This window comes from Streptopelia decaocto (assembly GCF_964273445.1).
Source record: "Streptopelia decaocto genome assembly, chromosome: 1".
Taxonomy (NCBI): Eukaryota; Metazoa; Chordata; class Aves; order Columbiformes; family Columbidae; genus Streptopelia; species Streptopelia decaocto.
Window position 1 is genome coordinate 155,665,950 of NC_138663.1, and position 26,176 is coordinate 155,692,125.

Below are 26,176 nucleotides of genomic sequence, written 5' to 3' on the forward strand. Positions count from 1 at the left end.
ATTCACTGCTCTCGGATTGCATTTCTGAGAGAAGATTGATGGGGCATTCTCAGTGTTCTGCAGAGCTAAGTAGAGCCAACACCAGTGCTTAGAGACCTTCTTCTACCTATCCATCAGAGAAGAGGTGAGGACGAAAGGGCATGTGGCAAGCACAGTTTCTTCACCCTCTGCTCCTCCAGTTCTTTCTGTTTGGGGGAAGTGCAGAAGGGAAACAGTAGAACGCTGGCACCATCAAACTCAGCATGGGTTTTGCCACTGGCTACACTGGAGAAGGATTAAATCTCTAATGTTTTGAATAAAGGACATTGGATTTGCAGTCATTAAAAATGGCAAATTGAAACAAATCTAAATGTCGAACAGTCTTGAAACAAAAATACCATAAACCCATGAGGCAAAAGAGACATGCTCTTGCTAAGTGTTCCTCCTTAAAAACATGAAGATTTAGGGGTGTATGGGAGAAACTGGCTGTTTACTTGTCTCAGCTGGAAATACAATGTAAAAAAGGAGTTCCTTAAATTTACTCTAGCTGTAAGAAATTTACTGCTTAAGTTTAACATTGAGCATGTTTCTAGAATACTGCCTAGTTCTTGGAATTAACGATGCACCGTGCTTCAGCAATTCCAAGAATTGTTTTCTTTCTACTTCATTCCTTCAATGGAACTTACGTATCTAAATCCCCTTGACTTCTTCGGCAATCTTGATCTCTGAGAAGACTGTTCCACATGGGATTGTTCTGTGTTTTCATAAACAAGTAAGGAGCTTACACTGAGACAGATAAGTAACATACAAGACACATAGTGGATGCTACAAACTTACTCATTTTTGAGGATTGTGGTTATGCAAATGTGTTCAACTAAAAACATTAGGAACTGGCATCATCATTTACATGAAAGGACAGTAATTCCAGTGGGTATATATGAACCAGTGCAGTTACTTTTGCAGATCATTTGGAAAGTTGTCTGTAGTTGTACCAGCGCTGACACTGAAGTTCCTTTTTCACGTTAAAAAAACCCACATTGTAAATGAATGTACCATTTATGCTGTACACACTATCTCACATGAGCATTAATCATTAGTATATAATCAGTAAGGTTTATCCTACTGGTTGTTTAAGAGAAGAATAAGAGATGGCATGCAAAGGGTGAATAATGGAACGTAACTGTGGCTTAGAAGTGGATATATGGCAGTGATGGATGCAGTTTTAGTTTAAATTCTATGCACTGGTGGGATAGCAACATTAACTAGAAATTAATTTTAAAATTATATAAAAGCCTTAGGTGTGGGAATGCAGGCAAGAATAGATATTTATGCATAGGTGTGGTTGTACAGACATAGACGTAGAAGGAATGGAATTTATTTGGCTGTTTTAGGAGTCTGGCAATTAAATGTGCTGATAGGAGTTGATCGCCTCAGGCACCTCACAAATTTTAAGACAGTCATTGATGATAGCTCAAAGCCTTGGTCATTTAAGAGTTCAAGGCTCCAGCTGAATTCACAGTGCAGATACTGAATCACATACTGTGGTAATGCATTTTCAGTAGGCCCTACTCTTCAAGTGGGTCATGATAGTAATGAGAAGCATTTGGGGGCACATTTGAGCTTACAGACACACCAAATTTCATCTGCTAAAAAGAAAACTCTAGTTAGTCAAAACTGAAAGTTGGACATACAAGTCTAAAGAGTTTCTGTTTCATTGGTATTTAGAATACCATATTGATGCAGTATACTGCGGTATGTCAGTGACAACAGTTCCCTTTAAAGAATTTGTACAGCATAAAAATACAAAGAGAATGTATATCTCATGATGTCTTACAAGTGGTTCTTCAGTTTCAGATGTATTTTAGTGGCCATAATTAAAAATACGGTTTTCAGTAAAGACAGATAGATTTCTTCATACTTGATATAATCAAAATCATACAAATCTAATGCCTATAACATAGCTGGATTTTCTGTATTTTCCTGTTTTTCAGGGATGACTATAAATGGATATATTACTTCATTATATATATTAATGTGACCATTTTAAAAAGTACTGTAAATCTTCCTTGGAAAAATAAATCAGCTGAATGATTTTTCAAATAAGAAAACATCTAAATTTGCAGAACTTGCACCAATATTGTCAGACTTATGTTATTAGATTGGTTTATCATTCAATTACAGCATCCTTCTTCTTTCCTCAATTCTTATGAGATACTTTATAATTCCATCGAGAATTATCAAATATGAATTATATATTACAAATATAGGACAACAGCATTTTCCTATCAAAGGATATTCCTTTGTTGTTCAAAAAAATGTTTGATGCTCATATTTTTAAAGAAATCCTTTGAAGTTCACTTCAATAGAAACTTACCGTGCAGACCAGAAGAGATTTAGTTTACTAATTAGCTGCTTCATTTTGATTTAGTATATAACAAAATCAAATCACAATTATAGATTTTTCTATTAATTAAACTTTTACAAACAGCTGTGTATGTGCTGATGGCAAACTTTTAACCTGACTTTTTCTTTTATTTAATTTTCTTCTCAATTTCCAACTTGATTTGATGTTGTACATTTTTAGGCAAACACCACTGCACTCACCGGTTGAAGAGCAGGAACCAAAAGTGAGACTCATGTAAATCCTTATCCTAGAATGAGTTTCGCAACCCATGAATGGCAGTTCCCCAATCATTGCCACCCACAGTTCTGTCAACTGCTCTTACAAGCTCACCATGGTACTAAACCCTTTTTTCTCTTTTGTGCCTATTCTGCTTTTCTTTCCTCCCCCTGCTGTGAAGATAAGATTTCTTAATTCCCACCCCATGTGCTTTCTCGTCAGGTATTTCTGAAGTGAAAATTCATAAAAGACATAGAGGAATAATTTTTGAAATGATGGGTTATAGGGAGAAGAGCATCATAAGAGTTCAGGCATTTGTGAGAAGGGCAAATTATGTATTTTCCTCCTTCTTCCTTAATCGACTTCTTTCTGTCCATGTCGCTTCTCAGTATTGAGGGCATGCCTGAAAATTTATCATTTTCATCCAAAATTACAGATTACCTCCGTGTGTCCTTACAACTTGATCAATCCCATCTATTTGGCTGTAATCCCATCCATCTCTTGCAGCACTCAGAGAAGCAGCTCTTAATTAGGTGGTGTCAAAGCTGTCACGGTTGCAAATCAGCTGTACCTGCACCTAAACTGCTGGTTTAGTTTGCTGGGGATAGATGAGCAGAAACTAACACAGCTCTGGCAAGCTGTGATGGTGGAAGGAGTCAAAAAGATTCAATTAAAGCCCCCTACACACAATCTCACAGCCTTTGAAAGAAGAATTACTAGTACCTGCATTTGGTTCATCTGTTGAATTGTCTTTTGTAGCACCTGCTTGGTTTTATGCCCTAAGTATGGCGATAGTTATGAACACTATGCGTTATGCTAATCTCTGTTTATATGCAATCTACATTTTTAACTCTTCTTAGTCCTATTTGGAAAAACATTCAGAAAATGGAAATGATGTGGAGGCTTCTAAAAGATTCTTCTTTTTTGTTTGTTTTGAGGGGGAGGGAGTTGAATTATTTTCAAAGGGGACTGAAATTTGGATTAATGATGCATATTTTAGGCTTGAGCAATCTTTCTGTCTTAGGTCTCTTACTTTAAATACTTTTCTTAAAATAACATCCTGTAAGAGCAAGCTGGTAAGGTGAAACTATGAGCTTGCTAAAAATTACAATTACAAGTCACTTTTGAGTTTGGTTGTGGAACTGAAGAGTTATTGTGTTGTGTATTCAATTTCCTAACTAAGTCTGAGTTGATGTTCAACTAAATTTGGAAAAGTGGGCTTCAAAATATCCAGAAGGCTTCAGTCTCCCATGTCCTATGGCTCCAGCCTCTCCAAGAGATTTACAAAACAGGATTCCTGTGTGGTCCATTCCAAATCCAACCTCAATGCCATGACCTTTTTAGAAAGCAGGGAAATAATTTTTGTGCTACTCCCTGTGAGAGGGAAGCAATTAAAGAAAATGTACAAATCTTTGACCTTAAAATCAACATATTTTCATTCTGAAATGCTACTGTATTGCATCCAAGCCACATTAGTTTGAGTTGTCTTTCTATATCCCTTTGGTTGGACAGCTCTACACTGCTGGCTCTGCCTTAGGGAAGGGAAAAGGGATATCACAGCTTGACTGCAGTAAAAATAATCTGTCTCTCTGGTGAAGTTGGAGAACAGATGATGAAAAAAATGGGGAAGTGCATAGACAATCACTGCCTCTTGCCCTCCAAATTAATGGCAATCGAAGTCTCGGCTTAGCTCTGCTGTCCCCCTGCTCAAGGCAACAGATACTATAAGTTGTCAGCCGTTTCCTGTTTCAGATAGGAGGAAAAACTCCAATGATTCTCTTCTGCGTCTTTTGTTTGAATGGAAACTGCTTTACTAGGAAGTAGGTTTTGAGTCTAAAAGTGCAAAAAGTCTATTTTTTTTTCCCTTCTAATTATTCATCTGATCACTTCTTTAATGGAGCATTTGATTTATTTCAAAGTAGTCTCTGCTTTTATATGTAAATCACACATTTTAGAGTGTGGTAATTAAATTATGCAAGGAAAATGCAAGGAAAAACTGTTCTAATCAAAAGGTGGAAATTCCATTAAAATGTTTTATATTTATTTATATAGCAAAGTAACTAAAAATATTTTTTTCTAAAAATTAGTTTTTCTGTTATGTACCAATATGTGTATGTTCCTTACATTTCCCATCTCACAGCAGGCTATTTTTGGATGGCCAAAGCATTTTAGTGCGAAGTGAAATTTTTGTTGCCTCTTTCAGGCGCTCACAAGCGTAAAAGTGATAAAGACCAGAAGCAAAATCATTTTAAGGCAGGTACTTACTGCCAGTGTAGAGTATATTGTACACTCTGTTCCCAAGACAAGTATAGTACATGTGGTAACCAGGAAGATTAATGTACTCTGTTATGTAAGGTGTTGCAATCACAAACCAATAATCAATGCAAATGGCTGGTCCAACCAAGAAAAGATTTTCATTAATTCCAGGTAGAGTTGTTTAATTGCCCAAAGCACACATTTGGCATTTTTTAGTTAGCAAGGGAAGTTACCAAAGAACTGAAGTATTCTACTACTTCTGATGCTGATCAAGTACTTCTGTATGTTTTAAACAGCTCAACCATGCAAGTGCTGTGAAAAAGCACTGAAGTTTAGCTCAGCCTTGTAAAGAATTTCAACACGCATATGCTATAGTAACTGTGGTACTAAGGTAAAAAGCCGCAATAAGAACTGTGAGAAGGGAGGGGTCTCCAGTTGACTATAGAACTTTTCCATGATAGAGTTTTTTTCTTATGGTCTTTGTCTGGGAAATATAATAATAGTAAAAATAAATCCTACTAAATAAAATGTTTCCATCCTTGAGGGACTGCTTTCTTAGACCCTAATTTTCCAAGTTTTCATGCCGTTGGGAAACATTGACATCAAAATATCTGAAGACATAACTAAACGCTTCCACACATATACACACATATATTCTGATGTTAAAAAAGTTATTGAGAGGGACATATTTTTTTGCTGTTTCCATGTCAGACAACCTTTGAAGCATTTGGTTTGTCCTTTTGCCATCATGTCTTCAAAATTGCTCTGTATGGGGTTTTTTTTTTTGGCTGGTTGGTTTGGTTAGGGGATTTTTTTTTGTCTGTGTTTTAATTTCTTCTTATGCCAAATTGCTCTGTATGGGGTTTTTTTGGGTGTTTTTGCTGTTTGTTTGTTCATATGGTTTTTGGTTGGTTGAATGTTTTGGGGGGGGGGGAGGTTGTTTGTGTGTGTGTGTGTGTGTGTGTGGTTTTGTTTTTTTGTTTGTTTCTTATGAGCTTAAAGGAACTAGAATATATGCCTTAAAGGCTTCCTAACAGCAGAATTTATACTTCCAGTTCTCCAAATCATTCTGAGCAGTGTCAGCTCTCTTCTGCCCTTTGTCACTTGAAAATATCAGCAACCCACCCACATAAGTTGCTTGTGGTACCTGATGCTGCTGTGAGGAGAGGAGTGTTAAAATATGTGGGATTAAATACCTGAGAAGGTAGTTTAAACGGTGAGATGGTGAAAAGGGAAGGGTGGGCAGCATATTCAACTCCTCTCTAGCTCATCTGTACCTATCTTGGTACACAGGTAATGCTGTAGCCTAAAAAATAATCCCATGAATTCTGAAGGATTTTGTGATGATCGTAAGTACCAATTGAAGAGTGTGGTGCAATACTTATGTTACAGGCCATCGCCTTTTTATCTCATGAGCTACTCATTATAATAAGAGGAATGTTTTCCTTCATATTTATAAAACAGCTATTAAATTTACACTACTGCAATAACATAAAAATAGAAAAAACACATTTCTAGTGAACTGAGAAATAAAAGGCCAAAAAAAAAAGAGAAACATTTAAAACGGCTGATTCACATCTGCTTAATAAATTACATTTCAAAACATGGTTTTTGAACTGAAATGTAAGTGAAAGAGTATTGAAGCAATTTCAGGTAGCCATTCTAGATGAGGTCTCCAAAGGTAGATAATTCAAGGAACAAGTGTTAATTGAGAGTTGTTGGAAGTGAGGCTTCTAGAGTTGTAAAATGTAAAAGTTATGGAAATTTTGAAGGTATGGAAAAAAATTACAGCGCAGGTAGGTTCCAGATTCCATCCCTCTTCACTCACCTTCCCTGCAATTTGGGGGAAAGTTGAAGCATGTGTAATACTTAATTACTTGTCAAAATTTTATTTTATTTGTTTCTGAAAGGAGTGAGCAATACATTATGTACCACAGCTCAGCCATGGTACAGCTTTTGAATAATAGCAAACAGATTTATATTCGAGATTGAGTTGTCCTGCTGCACAGTAAGCACAACATTATTATGTTTTTTTCCTTTTGTGGTTAACATGTTTTCAAAATAACAATATATAAACATAGGAAATACCAACATTATTGACATACATAAAATAGAAGATTGTGTCTAGAGGGCTCAGCAACAGTATATAACTACAGACAATGTTGTAATGCAGATACTGATTCAGCTTGAGTTTTCAGAGAAACACCTAGAAAATATAGATTTAAAATGTCAAATGCATCCATTATAAGCTAACGGAGCACAGCATCACATATCAGCTATGAATTTGTCTTGCCCTATGAGTGTGTATATATATGTACATGAATGTGTGTGCATATATATATATAAATACATATATTTATGTATATATAGTGTGTTAATCCATAATGTGACCAGTGGGAGTGTTTGGGTCTGTACCTCTTCCTGTACTTGAGATTAAATGCATTTACCACTTTGACTTTAGTTTAGATATCTGGGTTGCTGCTTAGACATCAGTGACAATTTGCAATTGAGAGTATTTTTTTATTGTGAGAGAAAACTTGTAGACTTTCTTTTTGAAAGTACTGTGGTGCTAGGAAGCATACTAATCCATGTAGGAGAGGTGGGTCATTAATTACACATTAGTGAAGTACAGGGTCTACTTCATCCCTATGGCTTAGATGAAGTCACTAGATTAAACAAAAAAAAAAAAAAAAAAAACAAAAATTAATTTAGCCTAATCAATTTTGGTTTTTATACAATAATTATTTTGCCTCATAGGATTTTTTGAATTGAACTGTGTTGCAATACTTAGGAAAAAGCGTTAAATCTGTATTTGTGTTATTTGTGTTCTATTTTACATTTCACAGTATGGAGCTTTAAGAAAATTACTGCTGAGCTTATGATATACTTACTAACAGTTCTAAAATCTGAGGGGAAGGTAACAATCTCTATGCATTATTTCTACCATGAACAATTTAAGTAGTATTTTTAGATCTCTTTTATGTTGCAGCTGCTGCTCTCTATTTCTCTAAGTCAGACTGCAGACACTGAAAGGCCTCTTGCTTCCTCTCTGTCTTCTTCTGAAGAGAACGACATGTCATGTCTGTGCTTGCTGATTTATCAACTGGTGAGGAGGAGGAGGTTCATTTAGGTTCAAATAAGCCATTATTTCCTGTTTTTTTAGGGCAGAAGAGTCACTTTTTGACTGTTCTCGTAGAAGTTCGTGGGAGGAGAAAAGTAGCTGCTGTTAGTAAGAGATGTTCAGGAGTGTCCTTGTACGGCTGCTTCATTCTGTGATTGCAGGGTACGAATTAACGAGATGCAGCTAGTCTGAAGGAGGCACATGAGCCAGCATGTGCCCAGGTGGCCAGAAAGGCCAACAGCATCCTGCTGTGCATCAAGAAGAGTGTGGCCAGCAGCACTAGGGAAGTGATCATCCCCCCGTACTCGGCACTGGTGAGGCCGCACCTTGAATCCTGTGTTCAGTTTTGGGCTACTCACTACAGGAAAGACATTGAGGTGCTGGAGAGAGTGCAGGGAAGGGACACGAAGCTGGTGAAGGGCCTGGAGCACAAGTCTGATGAGGAGCGGCTGAGGGAAGTGGGGCTGTTCAGCCTGGAGAAAAGGAGGCTGAGGGGAGACCTTATCGCTCTCTGCAGCTACCTGAAAGGAGGTTGTAGCATGGAGGGGGTTGGTCTCTTCTCCCAAGTAACAAGTGATAGGATGAGAGGAAATGGCCTCAAGTTGTGCCAGGGGAGGTTCAGATTGGATATTAGGAAAAAATTCTTCACGGAGAGGGTTGTGAAGCACTGGAACAGACTGCCCATGCAAGTGGTGGAGTCACTGTTGCTGGAGGTGTTTAAAAGATGTATAGATGAGGTTCTTAGGGACATGGTTTAGTGCCAGAGTTAGGTTATGGTTGGACTTAATGATCTTGAGGGTCTCTTCCAACTGAAATGATTCTATGATTCTATATGCAACACTTATTCTTTGGGCCTATAGCAGAAATAGAGCTTTGGCTATCAAATCTGGGATGTGAAGAAAAAAGTATCTAATTTCTGACAGAAACTGTTGCCTTTAAAGTTCTGTTACTCAGAAAAGTCATACCTTGCAGTTTTTCATTTTTCTTCAGTAAGATGTCTGTCATTATTTCCATTAATTTACTTCCCAAGCGTGTATTTTCTCATTCTTCCTGTCTTATTGACTATATTGTGTTCATTTGACCAGAATTTGTTTTGCCTTTTTAAGTCGTTTGTATTTTTAAATCAAAATTTGCTATTGAAAAGGGCAGTCTGGTATAGTATGACAGTTTCGTTGATTGCTTGTATTTTCAAATATTACAGAGACATTTGGAGTACTGGAAGATAGACCTTGGCAACTGATGATTTCTGTATGATTTTAGCCATAAATAATCTGAAAATGGCATTTGTTGCTTTAAAATATTATTGTGATACCATGAAAAGCAGAACCCTGCTTACTTATCAGAGCACGTACTTGCATGTCCCAAAATGTTGCCATTATTCAGTAATAGTCCCATTTTCAACCTATTTTGAGGCTGCGTAGTAGGAGGCCCTGTAAAAGCACACGGTTTGGGTACTGTGCCTACCTTGAGTTTTACACACTAATCAGATGAGGCAGAAGGTGGAAAGAGAAGCACAATAAAGTGAAATGCATAGAATATTTTTCAAGCCAGGACAGATTACTGTCTATGCTGCTCTTTCTGCCAGGCCAGTGTTACCTCTGCTGCAGCCAGATAATATTTACAGAAAGGTTTCCAACTGCATATTCTAAAACATGCAAGAGTTGTGATGTTTTGGGGTGTGTATTTTTGGTTTTGGTTTGGTTTGGTTTGTTGTTTTTTCGTGGGGGGGTAGGTGTGCTTCCTTCAGTATGACCATAACTTCTGTATTATCTCCTGCAACTGTTAACAAAGGTCCTCTATGCTAAGGTGATCCCAAAGTAAGTAGAGTTTCCAAGGAGATTTTTCAATGGGCTGTGGATTTTTAGTGTGTTTACACTCACCTCTACTGTATCACTACCCTAAGAAATTCTTCTACTATCATAAAGAAAGTTAAAGCAAGTTTCTATAGCCTAAATTGGTGAAGAATAACCCTGTTCTCATTGCACTGGGACAGGCAGCTTCTACTGGAAAGCCAAGACTGCCTCCCTGTCATCTCCCAAGTTAATAATATCTGAGCTGAGATGGCTGACTTGTTTTCTTTGCAGTGTCTAAACGCCACCCCTTTCAGTGTCTTTTATTAAAAACTCACCCTTCACCTTGTTTCCCCAGTGAAGCTGCATTACTTGAATTTGCCCAGCAGCTGGAAGTTCCGCTCAAATGCAGTAGGTGATATCTCAGATTTACAATGTTTTTAATGTACCGCACATTTAACGGCATCTATGTAAGATATTAAAAAGCCTGTTCCCTTAAAATTTGTGGTTAATGCTTAGTAGTTTTCAGAAATGTTCAGATTGCAGAGCACGAGAATAATTTGCTAAATTCTCCTTACAAGCATATCTTTGTCAGGCAGTCATAAAGTAAGTTGAAAGCAAAATGGTTTATAGAAAATTAGTTACACAGCTTGTAAAATGCTCTACAATGTTCTGCAAACAAAAGGGAAAATTTCCTGCAATTTCACAATTTTGTACTTGCTCAGATGGCCATTAACCAACAAGATGAAAATCAAATTTATCCTATTCATGCTATGAATTATCTATGATTAGCAGTGTATAGAATGTGATTTTCTAAAGCTTCTTTCATAGTCAAGGTATCTTCAAGCACTTTGTAAAAAGAAAAAAAAGGACAAAATAAACACCACAAGTATACTAAACCTGTATAGGGTTTTAAAAAATGCCCATTTCTTCAGGCCAAGATAGAATCTTTGCTCGGTGGCTCTTAGAAATCATGTTGCATAGAATCCTAAAAGTCAAGTTTTCTTTGCTATTTCTAGTCTTGTCCCAGTACCTTATAATAATTTCTGAAGGCATGTGATGTCTCCTGGTTTCAAGATCAACTCCAAATTGGCTAGCACCTTCAGTGACTGTTTCCTTTGTTACTTTCTTAGTGGTATGAATTCTATGCATACAACTTAAACTGGCTCTGTTGTATAAAATATATGATCCCTCTATATGTATTTAGAGGTTGTGATTCAAGCTCTGAAGAAATTGGGGGGAAAAAAAAGATAAATTACTCAAAATAAATATTCATTTTTCTGTTTGGCTTACTGTTTTCTGTGGGATTGTAATGAACTGCAGTCATGCCTTGTTAGCTCTTCTGACCAAGAGTTCTGTGTTGGGTGATACCCATATGACCCGAGCTAATGGGGCTTTAAGAAGTCTCCAGGTACCATAAGATGTGCAGTGCAGTTACAGAAGGTGCCACCAGCACAAGTCATGCACTGAAATGAGCTGGGAGTTGTATTTGCCTTCACGCCACTGCAGGGGTATAATCTAGGCCGTGACAGGCCCATAGGTAGAAAAAATACTGGAGTAGCAAAAATGTAACCTTTTCAGTTGTGATAACTGTTTTAAATATCACCCAGCCCTGTTGTACACGTCTAAACAACTTTGACAAATCAAAATCTGTTCTAGCTACCAGAGAGGATGATCTTCCAGGAGGCATGTGTAGACATCCGTACAAATAACTACAGTATCATTAGAGCAGTAGGTACAAAATTAACCATAATAATCACATAGCCAGTATAAGGTCTTTCAACAGGTATAGCTGGAAGCTTGGCTGGAATCTTTAGCAGGACCTGGCTTCTGTGGGCAAATAGCAAAAACTAATGGAGAAGGAAAGGGAGTAAGCAGCTTGCCAGAGCCATCCTCAGGAGGAGATGCTGTTGTTTCATGAAATGTTAAAGTATATCTAAAATATAAAGAGATAAAGATACAACTGTGTTTTTCCTGCAGTTGTGTGTCGATGAATACACAATTCGAGAGTGTCAACATTAAGAAAAAAAATGCTAGTTACCCATATAGTGATTATCAAAGTCTTTTAGTTAAATGATGTTTACTGTTCATTAATTGGTTTGGTACTTTTGAGAACTACCCTGCTAGTTTGACAATTGTGCACTCTAAGCTTTTCACACACTAAACGGCCAAAATACGCAGAGCTTTTCTGCATATCAAATCCTCACCATGCTCAGTACTAATAAGCTTGAGGACATTGTCGTAAATTTTTATTCTTCAAGCCAATTTTTCCCTTTTTTTTTTTTCCTCAGACCATCACCAAGAGTGTTAAGTATTGTCAAATTCAGTCTGCATTTCTGTAGGTCTGAACTAACACCAGTGAGCCCTTTGAGGTCACCTCTTTCAAGGGTTCACATGATAATTACCAACCTGGCCAGTTTTGAGCTAGTAATATCAGGGTAACGCAGCCCACGTGTTCTTTTATTATTGGCAAGTCAGTCAGACCCTAGAAGTTTGCAACACTTATAGACTTGAAACGAAAGTCCCATGTAAAGGATGGTGGCACAAGGAATAACCGCATGTACATATCAAGCCCCAAAAGGGGTTTAGCATTAGGAAAACATAGTTTCATCTTCAGTTATTTTAGTTTGCTTAGTGACTGCTTTCCTGAGCTGGGCTCTGTGTGGCTCTGGCTGGGTAAGGTGGCAGCTGCTGTGGGTTTTCTCCTCAGCAGTGAGCTGGCAAAGGCCAGTTTATGTCACTCATCCTCCCTCTGCCGTGCAGGAAGGTGAAAGGATCATTAGGACAGTGTACCCAAATCTGGTACTTCTGGAGTGACAGAAGACCGCGTTAGGCCGCGCATGAGACAAAGTGACCCAGGTGGGCTCCTCCTGTCAGCAATTCCAGTGTTGTTGCTTACTTGGGCTTTTGGGTGAATCCAGGATATTACGTACATTTCTTCATTCAGAGTTCCTCAGCTGTAAAAAGCACACTCCTAATGTTAAATAGAAGAGTGGCATTTAAAAGTCTTTTCTGCTTTCATGAAATTCCCATTCATGCACAAAGCAAATCCTCAACTCCTTTGTTTGTTTCCCATACTGAAAGAACAAGGATCATTAATGTTTTGTCTTGTATTGTTTTTCATGGCCGTTGCCTCTTCAATGTGCCATTCACATATTTCAGTGTCTTGGACACTGAGAATTGTCATCCTGCATGAAGCCAGATACCAGCATTAAAAATGATTCATAATAAATGTAAGAAATTCTTCACTTATGGTTGATTGATGGCAGCAACAGCGCGTTTCACTTGAGATTGCTTCAACACAGCTAATCTTAAGTCCAGTTTAATATTAGACACAATTTTCCCATCTTGCAACTGGCTGCAAGCAACATCAGAATGTTTCTTTCATCTTATTCCTACACAGTTTAAGACACACACATCCGAGGGCTGAAAAAGGTCAGTAAATTAAACAAGAACAAAAACTGGCATTACTTCTCTTCTTTCAAGTTTGCATAGAGGATTTTCAATGCTTGGGTGCTCTGAAAAGAGCTATAATCCAAACAACACACTGCTGATCCAGTGATCCAAAATTATTTTCAAAGCTTGGGCAAGTGCTGTGGGCTAAATTCAGCTTTCTCTTAGACCTTGTTCCAAATACAGAAATGTGTAAAGAGGCAGTGAACTCTCACGGTCAAACATTACAGCAGAGGTGCAGTTGAGCTGTTTCAGGAGTACAAATCCAAATTAAAATTCTGTGATGCAGAAAGAACAAACTAAGACAGATTAAAGTAGGGGGAAAGTTGGGCACCGGAGGTGTGTGGGCTGGAGCAGTGTGATTGATCTCCTGGGGATATTGCAGTCTGTCTCTGAGAGGCCAGCAGGAAAGCTGCTTGTCACGTGTGGCGTTCATGACAAGTGAGCAGCTAGATTGTGACATGCAGCAGAAAAAACGAAGAAACACAGATGCCAATCTGGCCCCTGCGAGCGGGCCAGTCCTGGGATTTAAAAGCAAGTGTTTTTGCTGTGCACGTGTATTTGCTCAGATCCCTCCACCTTGCTGGCCCTGTGGGCTCCCTGTCCTTCTGCCAGCAACTGGGTGCTTTGCACGTTGCCAGCTCCTCAGTGCCTTCGCCAGCTGTTCCTGCCTTGCCATAGCCTGTGTCTGGCTTGTATCTTCTCTGAACTTCCTTCCGGAGTATCGTGGTGTTGAATGGTATTATGCCAACATAATACTCTCTGGTAACTAAATTGTCTCCTTTCAGTTCAGTTGAGGTGGGAAGGTGACCTTTAGTAATTGACCAGAAGCTTTATTGAGTTTCACTGAATCATGCTATGATTAGGATATTATTTATGCTATTGTAATTTATTTCCCAGTATCAAATGAACCACTAAAAAAACTTTTTATGAATGTCCAAAGGTACAGACTGTGTGAGGAAGTATGTATGTATGTACATGTATGCCAAGGCAGTTTATGCATTTTTATTCTTCCTGTATTAGCACTTTGTTTCTCTGTTGGTTTTTTGTGAAGGGAGAAAAAAGTGCATTTTACAGCCTCACCTACTAGTTTCTTTTAGCAAGTCCTTCCACAACTGAGGCAGAATTTTGACACTATTGAAAATACAGTGCAAAATATGCAGAGCGACTATCTGCTTAAAACTTGTGTGAAACAGAAATGTAACAAATACAATGCTACCTGTTTTGAATTATGCCACTGACAAAAATGCATGACTGATGCCAGCAGCCCTATCTTTAATTATTGTATCCTTATAGCTTGCCTTGGGGATTAAAAATAAAAGCAAGACCTCATTTAGCCACTCTTTTTTTGGAGACTTCACTATGCTTTAGGCATTGTCATTAGCCCAAGCTTGTTCTATAAATTCCTGACAGTCAGGCTTTGTCTTCTAAGCCCCCCTCTCTAGATTGGAATACACAAACATGTTGTACCACCAGGAAGGCAGCTGGTGTGAGCAGGGTTGAGCTGTCTTCTTTCTGCAGCACTATCGGTGATTTGCAGAAATCCGGATGTTAAGAGAAAAGAGGCAGTCCTGTTAGCTGAATGCTTGTAAATATGTGCTTAGTCTCCACTCAGCTTCAATTTAAGCAAACTCAGTTCAAGAAGGATGGGGAACTGCTTGAGAGAGTCCAGCACAGAGCCACAAAGATGTTTAAGGGAGTGGAGCATCTCCCTTATGAGGAAAGGCTGAGGGAGCTGGGTCTCTTTAGTTTGGAGAAGAGAAGACTGAGGGGTGACCTCATTAATGTTTATAAATATGTAAAGGAGGAGTGTCACGAGGATGGAGCCAGGCTCTTCTCGGTGACAACCAATGGTAAGACAAGGGGCAATGGTTACAAGCTGGAACACAGGAGGTTCCACTTAAATATGAGAAGAGACTTCTTCACAGTGAGGGTGCCAGAGCACTGGAACAGGCTGCCCAGGGGGGTTGTGGAGTCTCCTTCTCTGGAGACATTCAAAACCTGCCTGGACGCCTTCCTGTGTAACCTCATCTACGTGTTCCTGCTCCGGCAGGGGGATTGGACTGGATGATCTTTTGAGGTCCCTTCCAATCCCAAACATTCTGTGATTCTGTGAAACTACATTACATACAAGGGAATTAAACAGGGGATGAATTCTCCTGTAGTAAGGAACAAGTCTTTGCTTAAAGTCTGGAAAAGTGCTAGTCTTTGCAGCCTCCCATGCCTAATATTTTGTGTTCTAAATTGATCACACACACACACACACACACACACACACATACACAAACAAAAGTAACATGAAGAGTCGCTTCGTTAAGACCCTGAGCTCTGGGCAGGGTTAAATATAAAATGTTTAACATAAAATGTTAATGTTTAAACATAAAATGTGGACAATGCTTTATCAGCGTAACAACCTCAGCTCACTAAAACGACTGAAATTCTATTTTACAACTGTATGTATGAATCTTCTAACAAGTTAACATACCTAAAAACGTAAAAATGTGTGTTACTTAATATTTGTATTCTTCTATAATGTCTTCACATTCACAGGCCCTGGTTCTCTTGGGGCAATTTAGTATCTGCTACAAGGGCAACACAGCAGGGAAACAGTCCAGATTTTTTGATTGCAGTGGTGATAACTTCCTAACATATGTAAGCTGATGAGGGCAGGTATTCTGGCTAGACCTCATACTTGCAAGTAAGGAGGAACACATCAAGTTGTGAGTTTCAGGGGCAGTCTTGGTTGCAATGACCATGAAAATGTGGAGTTCAGGATCCTACCAGGAGGGAACAAAGCCAGAAGACAGGGTTATATCCGTGGTGTTCAGGAGAGCAGACTTTTTCATGCTCAGGGATCTGCTTGGAATAATCCCACGAGATACAGTCCTAGAGATAAGAGGCTCTAGAGCAGGCGTGTCAACATCATTTTCACCGGGGGGCAACATCAGCCTCGCAGTTGCCTTCAAAGGCCCAAATGTAATTTTAGGACTGTGTAAATGCAGGTGTAGTTGCATTTGGTCTGGAGGAACTGATTGGTTTTCAAGGATCTTCTCCAAGCTCAAAGATGGTCCCCTTCCAAGTAGAAAATATCAAGCAAATATGGCAGGAGGCCCACATGGGAAGAACACATAGCACAGGACAAAACTCAGCAAAAAAGGAAATGTACAAGAGGTGGAATCAGAGCCCAATAGCCCAGGAGGAATACAAAATGTGTGTCTGAGACTGGAGGGATAGGGTTAGGAAAGCCAAAGCCCACATGGAGTTGAATCTGCCAGGGGGCATGGACGGCAACAAGAGGGACTTCTACAGATTTAAGAGCAGCAAAAGGAAGATTAGGAAAAATGTCAGGCTGCTGCTGAATGGTTTAGGGGACCTGGTGACATGGAAATGGTTGAAGTATTTAATACCTTTTTAACCTCTGTCTTGATGAGTAAGACTGACCTTCAGGAATCCCAAGCCCTTGAGACTGGTGAGAAAGTCTAGAGCCACTAGACTCTTGGTGGAAGAGGATTGGGTTAAGAAACTTTTAAACAAACTGGACATACAGATGTCTATGGAATCTGATGGGATGCAGCTATGATTGCTAGGAGAGCTGGCCAATGTTATTGCAAGGCCATCCTTGATTCATCAACACTCTTTAATGATCTAGATGATGGCACAGACTACACCTTCAACAAGTTTGCAAATTATAGAAAACTGGGAGGAATGACTAATACACTAGATGGTTGTCCTGCTATTCAGAGGGACCTTGATAGGCTGGGGAACTGACCATGCAGGAACCTCATGATATTGAACAAAGGGGAAAGCAAAGTCCTACACTGAAAAAGAAATACTTGCATGCACCAGTGCAGGCTTGGCACCAACAAGCTGTAGTTTAGCAGAAAAGGTCTTTGGGGTCCTGGTGGACAACAAGTTGAACATCAGTGCTCTTAAGGCAAAGGCCAACGATTCTCCGGGCAGAATTGGGAAGAGCATTGCCAGCATATGTTGTAATAGGTGGAATAGGTTGCACAGGCAGGTCGTACAGTCTTCATCTGTCAAGGTGTTCAAATGCTGGCTGGATACAGTGCTGGAACACCTGCTCTAATTGACTCTGATTGAGCAGGCAGGGGTAGACTAGATAATCTCAAGAGGTCCCTTCCAACCTAAATAATTATGTGATTCTGTGAATATAAACTAAGACAGGCACATAAAGTCTTTAGGAAGAAGTTGAGAAGAGGAAGCGTTCTTCTAAACTCTGGGGTTTATTTTTCCTGAAATTGTATCATGTGCTTTTACATATAAACTCAGGAGCAAATAGAAATGGCCTTTTCCAGTGTGAACACAAATTTGCACACAAACTTAAGGAACCATAATGGCACATATCTTACTTATGGTGGGTTTGAAGATAAGCGTTAAAGACATAAACTCTATTACTTGTGAAAGACTGTAAAATACAGATATTAGCGAACATTCGTTCAAAGATGGTTTAGCGTAAAATAACACCACATTCTGCCTGTTTGACTCTGGCTTCTTCTGGCAGAGCTGTGATGGGCCCAGTGATGCTTCCCTCCATTCCCCTTCCTGCACGTGAGATTGCAGCAGCAGTGCCACAAAGCATTAAGTGCACAGATATGTGAATTGTCTGTGAAGTACTTGATGATTCATTGGCCCAGATGTACATATCTACTATATGTAGATATGTTTTATACTTTCAGGCAATAGTTTGACATCAGATGAATCCCATATTACTTGTCTTTCTATAGCAAAAGCAGTGCAAAAGATAGAATTGATGTTACTTTTTCCTGGACACTAAGTCATTAAGATCTGCATGAATAAATCATAATGAAGGAGTATTAATCAAGGGCAACTGAATAGTATACAAGTTTATGCTTGAAAAACGTATTAAAGCAATGGAAATCATATTAAATGATAAACCTTCAGTAAGAGGTCAATTGGCAAATAAAAAACTGAAAATAAAAAAAAAAATATAAACAAACATGCAAATGAATTGAGAAAACATTTTAGAATATATTTTAAAGTGTGATAAATTAGAATAATGTAAAGAAACTTTATAGAAACATACTATTATAGCTGATTATGTTTTGATAGTGTGATAAAACTTTAGAATGCATGTGGTTTGACTCATGTTGATGATAAAACTTTATCTTTCTTTTGCAGAAAATGATGAGGTCATCCGTGTTTCATATGTTCATACTAAGCATGGTGGCTGTAGATGTGATTGTTGCTGCTAGTAACTACTACAAAGGAGAAAATTTCAAGAGACAATATGATGAATTTTACCTAGCTGAGGTGAGTATGCTGAAATGACTATATGGATATTTTTCAAGATAAGCTGAAGTAGAAAATGTGAATGTAAAGCACATTTTAGCATGTAATTTTTTTATTCCCTTAAGCATTCAGAGAATTCTTTGCTAGCTTTTTCAAGTTCCTCTGTCTGACAATGGTTGACAGCCCTATCTCACAACCTTTTGAAAGGTAATTTCCTCAAACAAAATGTCAGGGGTAATGAGCTTTAGCTTAAGTATAACATCTACAGGCAACGCATGGCTGCTGAGTTGCTATCTTTCTCTAGCAGGAGTGTAACATCCAGAAAATTCAACTTCAAAAAAATGACAAAACACAGTCTTTAAAGAATATAGTACTTCTTCCTAAATCATCTTTATTCAACATATACCTAACTGCAAGAAGGCCCTTAAGCATAACCAAAATATTGTTGCAAATAGCCTGGCTTCAGTAACTTTAAGAGCACACTGCAAAAAAACACATTTATTAAGTCACGAATTTGGTGAAGGAGGAGGCTATGCTCCTGAACCAGTGACGTGGAGGTAAAAAGTTTATTTGTAAATGACATTCTGGCATGGAGCCTGCTTGAGTCATTAGCTGGTCAAGGATTTTACTGTAGAGCATGCACTGGAGATCCTAGAATCTTGCCTACATGTCTTTTTAGTACTATCTAATTCAGTTAAAAACAATCAATAAAAACTTGAAGTCTTTGGTACTAATGTACAGGCACAGCTGCAAATAGATACTTGTTTTTCCTGAGTGAAATCGGTACTGTAGCATTCTTTATTAAAAATACTTTTTTCTATGGGCATTCTGAATTGTCACGTGATTTGCGTATAAAGCCACCAGTGCTGAAGTTCATGGAGATCAGGTCTCTGAAAGCATTGATCATGGTTGCCTGGATTGGGCACATGCCCAGCTTTACAGTTACTGTAGTTTCCCTGGCTTTCTTTGGTACACAGTCCTCCTTTGGAGCCAGGGGGAACATCCTTAGGGTAGAGCACATGGTAGCAGTGTATTCCTTGTGATTCCTCTGCTGTTGCTATTGCCTTTTTGGCAGCCAATGTTGGTGATACCAGTGACGGAGGAGTCACAAGTCAGAAGTTCGATGATTCGCACTCTTGGGGTTTTAAATGTTTAGATACTTTTGAGAGTCAGGCTCAAGTGCCCAACTTTAACCTCTTTATATAACATTATGGTGCTATATCAATCTCCATTTTTGAAGGGAAGTTGAGTTGATATCCATTTTTAAATTTATCTTAGATTTAGAATTTGTATCTGATCTCTTAAAATCTTATGAAGCTGAGACTTCACCAGTTCTGGGACAAAAGTCAAAGAAAAGTTAAAGGTAGCACCAGAATCCAAACCCACAAAAAAAGAGCAAGTTGTAGACAACAGTGCTGTGTCATGCTCTGTTGTCTCTCATGCCCCTGGAAATGGCTGTGGTTTGTATGAACATTGAATAAATGTTGGCCCAGCCAACAAGCACACAGTAACTGTGATCTGTATTATCTTTATTTTATCTGGAGTTCTGAGCATATTTGAAAAGCAACAGGAACATGAAAGAGGATGATCCTGGGAATAAGACATCAGAATGAAACCAACAAATGCTGGATTCTCTTATGACACCTTCCACAGCTTTGGGGATAGAAGTGAGGACAGGGAGACACATTTTAATCTCTGTCCTGGTTTAATCCCATCCGGCAGCTCAGCCCCACACAGCTGCTCACTGATTCACCCTCAGTGAGATGGAGAGAGAATCAACAGGGTAAAAGTAAGACATCTCATGGGTCAAGAGAAAGTTTAATAAGAAAAGCCAAAGCTGTGCACACAAACAAAGCAAAACAAGTCATTAATTCACCAGTTCCCATGGATAGGCAGGTGTTCAGCCATCCCCAGGAAAGCCAGGCTCCATCACATGGAACAGTTACTTAGGAAGACAAACACCGTAACTCTGAACATCCTCCTTTCCTTCTTCATGCCCCCAGCTTTTGATTGCTGAGCATGATGTCATATGGCATGGAATATCCCTTTGGTTAGTTGGGGTCAGCTGTCCTGGCTCTATCCCCTCCAAACTTCTTGTCCACCCCCGGCCTGCTCGCTGGTGGGGTGGTGTGAGAAGCAGAAAAGGCCTTGATGCTGTGTAAGAACTGCTCACAACAGCTCAAACATCCCTTTGTTATCAACACTGTTCCATCGCAAACCTAAAACACAGCCCCATACAAAATACGATGAAGAAAATTAACTCTATCCCAGCCAAAACCAGTACAATATGCTAGGCAAGAATCAAGTAATTAAGTCACCATTAGAGCCTGAAATCGTGAACTTTTCATGGTAAGCATTTTTGCTTTACGTCCAGGATACAGCAAGTAACAAAATAACATTAATTCTATTTATATTCAAAATAGGAAACACTGCATGTGCTGTTTCTATTTTGGCACTGAATATATAGCCTAATTATGCTTTTATTAATCAGTGCTAGAAACATTCCATTCAACATCTATTTCTAAAAGTAGGGTTTGTTCATCTGGGTTTTTTTCCAGCAGAAATACTTGCAAAGGTTTAATAATTCAAGATCAGTATGTCATGTAGACTAGTGTGTTGTAATTCTGTCCTGTAGGCAATGGCCAGTTTTCTTTAAAGATACACTTCACTGTACCTGCATCTTAGGTTACTGATTTACTAGTGGTGAGGTTGCCAGAAAACTCATCTGTTTATATTGTACATGTTTGCATTTTTAAGTACATAAGGTAAATCAGTCTGCAATAGAGAAAGGTATTTTGTTTATTTGTAAGGCATACTCTTGATGTCCATTTGTTGGTTTTAGTTTTGGTTTTTGTTTTGTTTTGTTTTGTTTTACTTGTGATGCCTTTACCAGAGACATTATAAAAATCAAACAAGCAAACCCCTAGTATCTTATAGAAGGATGTATAAAATACAGTAGCAGAAGAGTAAAACAAATCCTGGGAGAGAGTAGAAACTGATAAGGTGGTGTCATTTCCTACTTGGTGGTTGTGAAAGTTCTTCTTTGCAGCACAGGGCATACAAAGAAATTGTTTTTAAGAGCCTTGAAGAGGCTGAATACTCAAACAATGCAGGTTATTCCACAGTGGCTGGTTTGTTTCCTTAGTGAGGGAGAGTGGTTGCAGCAGGACACACTGCCGTTGCTCTGTATTTTCCAATAGACTAGGCTGCAGAAAGCTTTCCCTTCAGAGGGAGCTTACCTGAGCAGCCAACAGCAATGGGGATTCCACTTGCTAAAGGAAATAGCCAGACAGATTACAGCAAGCAGATCTGGCTTTCTGATTCATTTTTCAGAAGTCATCCTGGAAGCTGCTGTCCTTAGGAGCAGACATGTTCTAATAAAATAGATCACTCAATCCCTTCTGTGGACCACATGCAGTAGTGGCCTAGAGCTGTAGAAATACCTTAAATTCAGTAGACAAATCTAAGTGACATTACTGAGATACCCAGTACCAAGAAAAAAACACACTATTTTCTTTGCTAGAAAGATAAGACAGACTCAAGAGAAAAGGAGGAAAACATTAGACAAAAAGATAGAAGTGAACTTTGAACCCAGATCCCATTGGTCGCACAATTTTGTATAACCAGTAGTAAATACAAGGTTCTGACAAGCATTTCAACTTGTATACGTCAGCCTTACAGATGAAGCAAAACCAGACTTTTAACAGAGTGACTAAAACCCTCAGTGCAGTGTCTGAGAACCTGAAAAGAGCAGAGCTTCAAATTCAATTTGGTAATTGTTGTTGAGGATGTTGACTTTACTTGCTCAGTACTTGGAACAGTGATAGGTGTTTGTTTCTATATGCAACCACCACATTGTCTTCCGTTAAAAGAAGATATTAAAAGAAGGCTCCAGGGAGACTTTATTGGGGCCTTCCAGTATTTCAAAGGGGCCTATAAGAAAGATGGGGACAGACTTTTTAGGAGGGACTGTTGTGACAGGACAAGGCATAATGGTTTTAAACTAAAGGAGGAGAGATTCAGGCTAGACATAAGGAAGAAATTTTTTACGATGAGGGTGGTGAAACACTGTCCCAGGTTGCCCAGAGAGGTGGTAGATGCCCCATCCCTGGAGACATTCCAGGCCAGGCTGGACAGGGCTCTGAGCAACCTGATCTAGTTGGAAATGCCCCTGCGCATTGCAGGGGTGTTGGACTAGATGACCTTTGAAGATCCCTTCCAAGCCAAACTATTCTATTATTCCAAAAGATGTTACAGAGTAGATGTCTTATTGAGGAGGTGTGAGATTCCTACAAGTACTGCTTTGTAGCATCTGTAAAACCAGAGTTCAAAACCAGGTGCTCCTACACACACTTCCTCCTCAGTTCTTTTGGCAGTCTGTCCCCTTGCATGGCTGCCTTTCTGTAGCTTTTGCCCTGTCCTGGCTGAAGGAAGAATTGAGTGCTGTGTCAAATCTGGTAACAAGGGAAATGCTGGAGGTCTGTTCCCTTAATCCCACTGATCCTGCTCAGAAGAATTCTTGTCTTTCCCAACAGCTTGATAACCTCCCAAGTAAGCCACAGTTACAAAGAAATCTAGCTGGGTCTGTCACTGTTGGATGTTGACTCATACTGAGCTCTGCCTCTGCCAAAAATGTTGAGGGGCTACTGGTATAAGTTAATGTTGTTGAAGGCAATATTAACACCATGAAGCTTCTAGGTGATGGAATGGGAGTTAGCCCTCAGAGAAGCAGCCTGTTTGTGGTGTCTCCTCTTTTGACCCCCCAAGCAAAATGGGCAGCCTGGTGCAAGGTGGCTGCTTAAGTGTCACACCTGCTTTTCCTCTGTGAGTCTGTTCTGGCTTCTCATGTGAATTTGCCTTTCCTCTGTCTCCACAGAAATGAAAGGAGTGTTTTCAGTTGTTTTTTTTTTTAAAAAAGTCTATAAAATTTTATTACATTTCACACCTAACAAAAGTTCTAGTCAGATATTTTGAATCTTCTCCTGTAATTAATTACAAGGAAGGAAAAAAATACAAGCTCTGTCAGCAGGAAGACAGGTGGATAAATGCAATCAGATGTTATGCAAACCATTTGATACATTTTTAAGTACTAGTGGTTTGAATTCGTTTGACAAGCATGTAAAATGCAAATGATCCCGCCCACACATTTTTAGAATAAATTAAAATACACTTAACATCATATTTGTTAGTCTTGTCCTAATAGGAAGCCTATGTGCTCTGAAGTACGTGTGTGTGTATTTAAATGGTATTGTTATTCCACCTGGTCTGAAGTTGAATTCCAGCTGCTTTCTACCCACAGTTCCATTTTTCCTAATTCTCCCCGCTTATTCTTTCAGGACTCACTTTGATGTTGTTTGTTTGTTTTTTTCCTTTGAAAGTGTGCTTTCATTTTTAAATTTTTGATAAAACATTTCCCTTGTGTTTCAGGTAGAAATTTTCATAAACAGGGATATTTTCTTCAAATGTGGCTCATTGTTCTCCTTGAGCTCTTTGAGCTACTAGAACAAGGGCTGAAAAAACTGGCCAGATACATTGAAGAATACGAGCGTGAAAGAGTCCCTACGTTGTGTACGTGGATCCTTGTATGCCTGAAATCACACCAGTATTTTTAGTAGCATTTCTTTCCTAATGTAAATAATTTTTTTGAGTGCTCTGAAGCATTTCACCTTGATTTAATCATTCAGAGGACATTTGAAGCCTGATAACTGATTTACATGCCTTGAGGAAACCTTATAATAGAGGTGGTAGCACTGCTCATACACAGCTGTGTGGACTAGGGGAATAAACATAGGGCATAAACTTCAGCGGTTAATTTCCATCTCCACTCCTGCTTTTGGCAATCCTGTATACACAAAACATGTGAAATTTCATTTAGCCATCACACAAAACCCCTCTTTCATGTTGATAAATTTATTTTTGAGGGACTGGAGAGTTTAAATTTTAGATAATGTAAGTACTTAAGGCAGCATCCCAGAGATTCAGGGTTAAAATCTAATTCTCTATTATCCCTTGCCAAGTCCGGTAAACATTATGGCCCACCATCAATTAATCTCTCCATCTTAAAAGATGAATAATGCTTTCCCTCAAAGGAGGTTTGACCTGTATTTTGTTAATGTTCACACATAACTTTGAAAGTATTCGTTGTATAGAGATGCCACCTAATGTTATTACAGCGTCTCTTTTGAGCCCCAAAGTGTGTGAAGGGTCAGAGAGGAAGATTGCTAAGTCAAGGAGAAACTTTTCCATTGGGTTTCCTGGCTGCTGGGAAGTGAGGGCGTATCTGAGTGTATATACAGTGGTAAATTAGGAAGATGGGTGAGGAGGAAGTGTGTCTAGCCAGGATTTTCAGTAGTGAGAGAAGAGAGAGAAAATAAATGTTGAAGATGTAAACCTGTGTAAAATTGTCTCCCCTTTTTCAAGCTGAACATGCTGCATTTTAGTGTCTAAATATTACAGGAGAGGCCTCTGAAGGAATCCCACAGTCATCCAGTGTCTACAAGTAGTTTTCTTCCCCTATAACTTCCCACTTTTCTATCTGTGTTTTACTGGGATGTTTACTTTAGCTGTTTTGCTAGGGATGTTTTAGAAAATTGAAGTAGCAGTTTTTAAATGAGATCTTTAAATTTTGCTTTGTTCCTTATATCTCTTAAAATTCTTCAGACAGCTCATACGTGTTGCTTCACATTTTGAAAAAAAATATCTTATCAGTTTTTTACCTTTTCATCTGTACACATAAAGTGAAAGGTCAACTGAATGGATTTATTATTTCATGCCTTCCAAATTGTGGAATCTACTTGTCTGTGTTGAAACTTCAGAAAATTTCCTAAAGTGTACATTTTAAGGAAGAATGTGAGCCAATATAAGAAATTTTATTGTTTATTGTTTATTCTGTAGAGTATGAGTGTTTTTGTTAAATATCATGGAGATCTTTATTTTTGACATACAAAACCTCGATAGATGTCATGACATAGAAACTTGTTAATTTAAATAAAAGTTTTGAAAACATCTTTCTTGTTTTATGTATTTTTCTAGGTTGCTTTTACAGTTCTATTTGATTTAGAAGCTCTCCTGAAGATCTGGTGTTTGGGTTTCACAGGATACATCAGCTCATCTCTTCACAAGTTTGAGTCGCTGCTTGTAGTTGGAACCACTCTTCATATTTATCCAGACCTCTATCACTCTCAGTTTACATATTTTCAGGTATGATCAGCTACTTTTATGTTTTACCCTTTATACCAATTAAAAACATTACCCATCAACATTACGCTCTCATTTACTTCCCTTCTCAGACTACTGATATTCTCATGACATTGACTCATTTTGAGAATACAAAAAATATAACAAATGTGTTTGTTCTTAACTATCTTTATTGGGTGGATCTATAGAAACAGGATTCTTCCTCACTTTGCTGTGAAGTCCTTTCTGTTTTCAGCAACTTTTATTTCTTATCTGAACTACTCTGTTCAGTAGGTTTTAGATTAGTTTATTATTAGTTTATTATGGGTTCACCAAAGGGAAATGATGCTCGGCCAACCTGCTAGCCTTCTATGGTGGGCAGATGAGGGGAGAGCAGTGGATGTTGTCTACCTTAGCTTCAGCAAGGCTTTTTGACACAGTCTCTCACAACCTCCTCATAGGCAAGCTCAGGAAGGGTGGGCTGGATGAATGCACAGTGAGGTGGATTAT

General features: G+C 38.7%; 1 protein-coding gene across 1 annotated transcript in view; it reads left to right on the plus strand.

Annotated features, from left to right (window-relative positions):
• Positions 1-26,176, plus strand: part of NALCN (sodium leak channel, non-selective) — a 239,407-nt gene that overhangs the window by 105,338 nt on the left and 107,893 nt on the right. The window contains exons 11-12 of the mRNA XM_082071240.1: positions 18,380-18,511; positions 25,523-25,690. Coding sequence (XP_081927366.1) covers positions 18,380-18,511; positions 25,523-25,690 — 300 coding nt within the window. The remainder of the gene's footprint in view (positions 1-18,379; positions 18,512-25,522; positions 25,691-26,176) is intronic.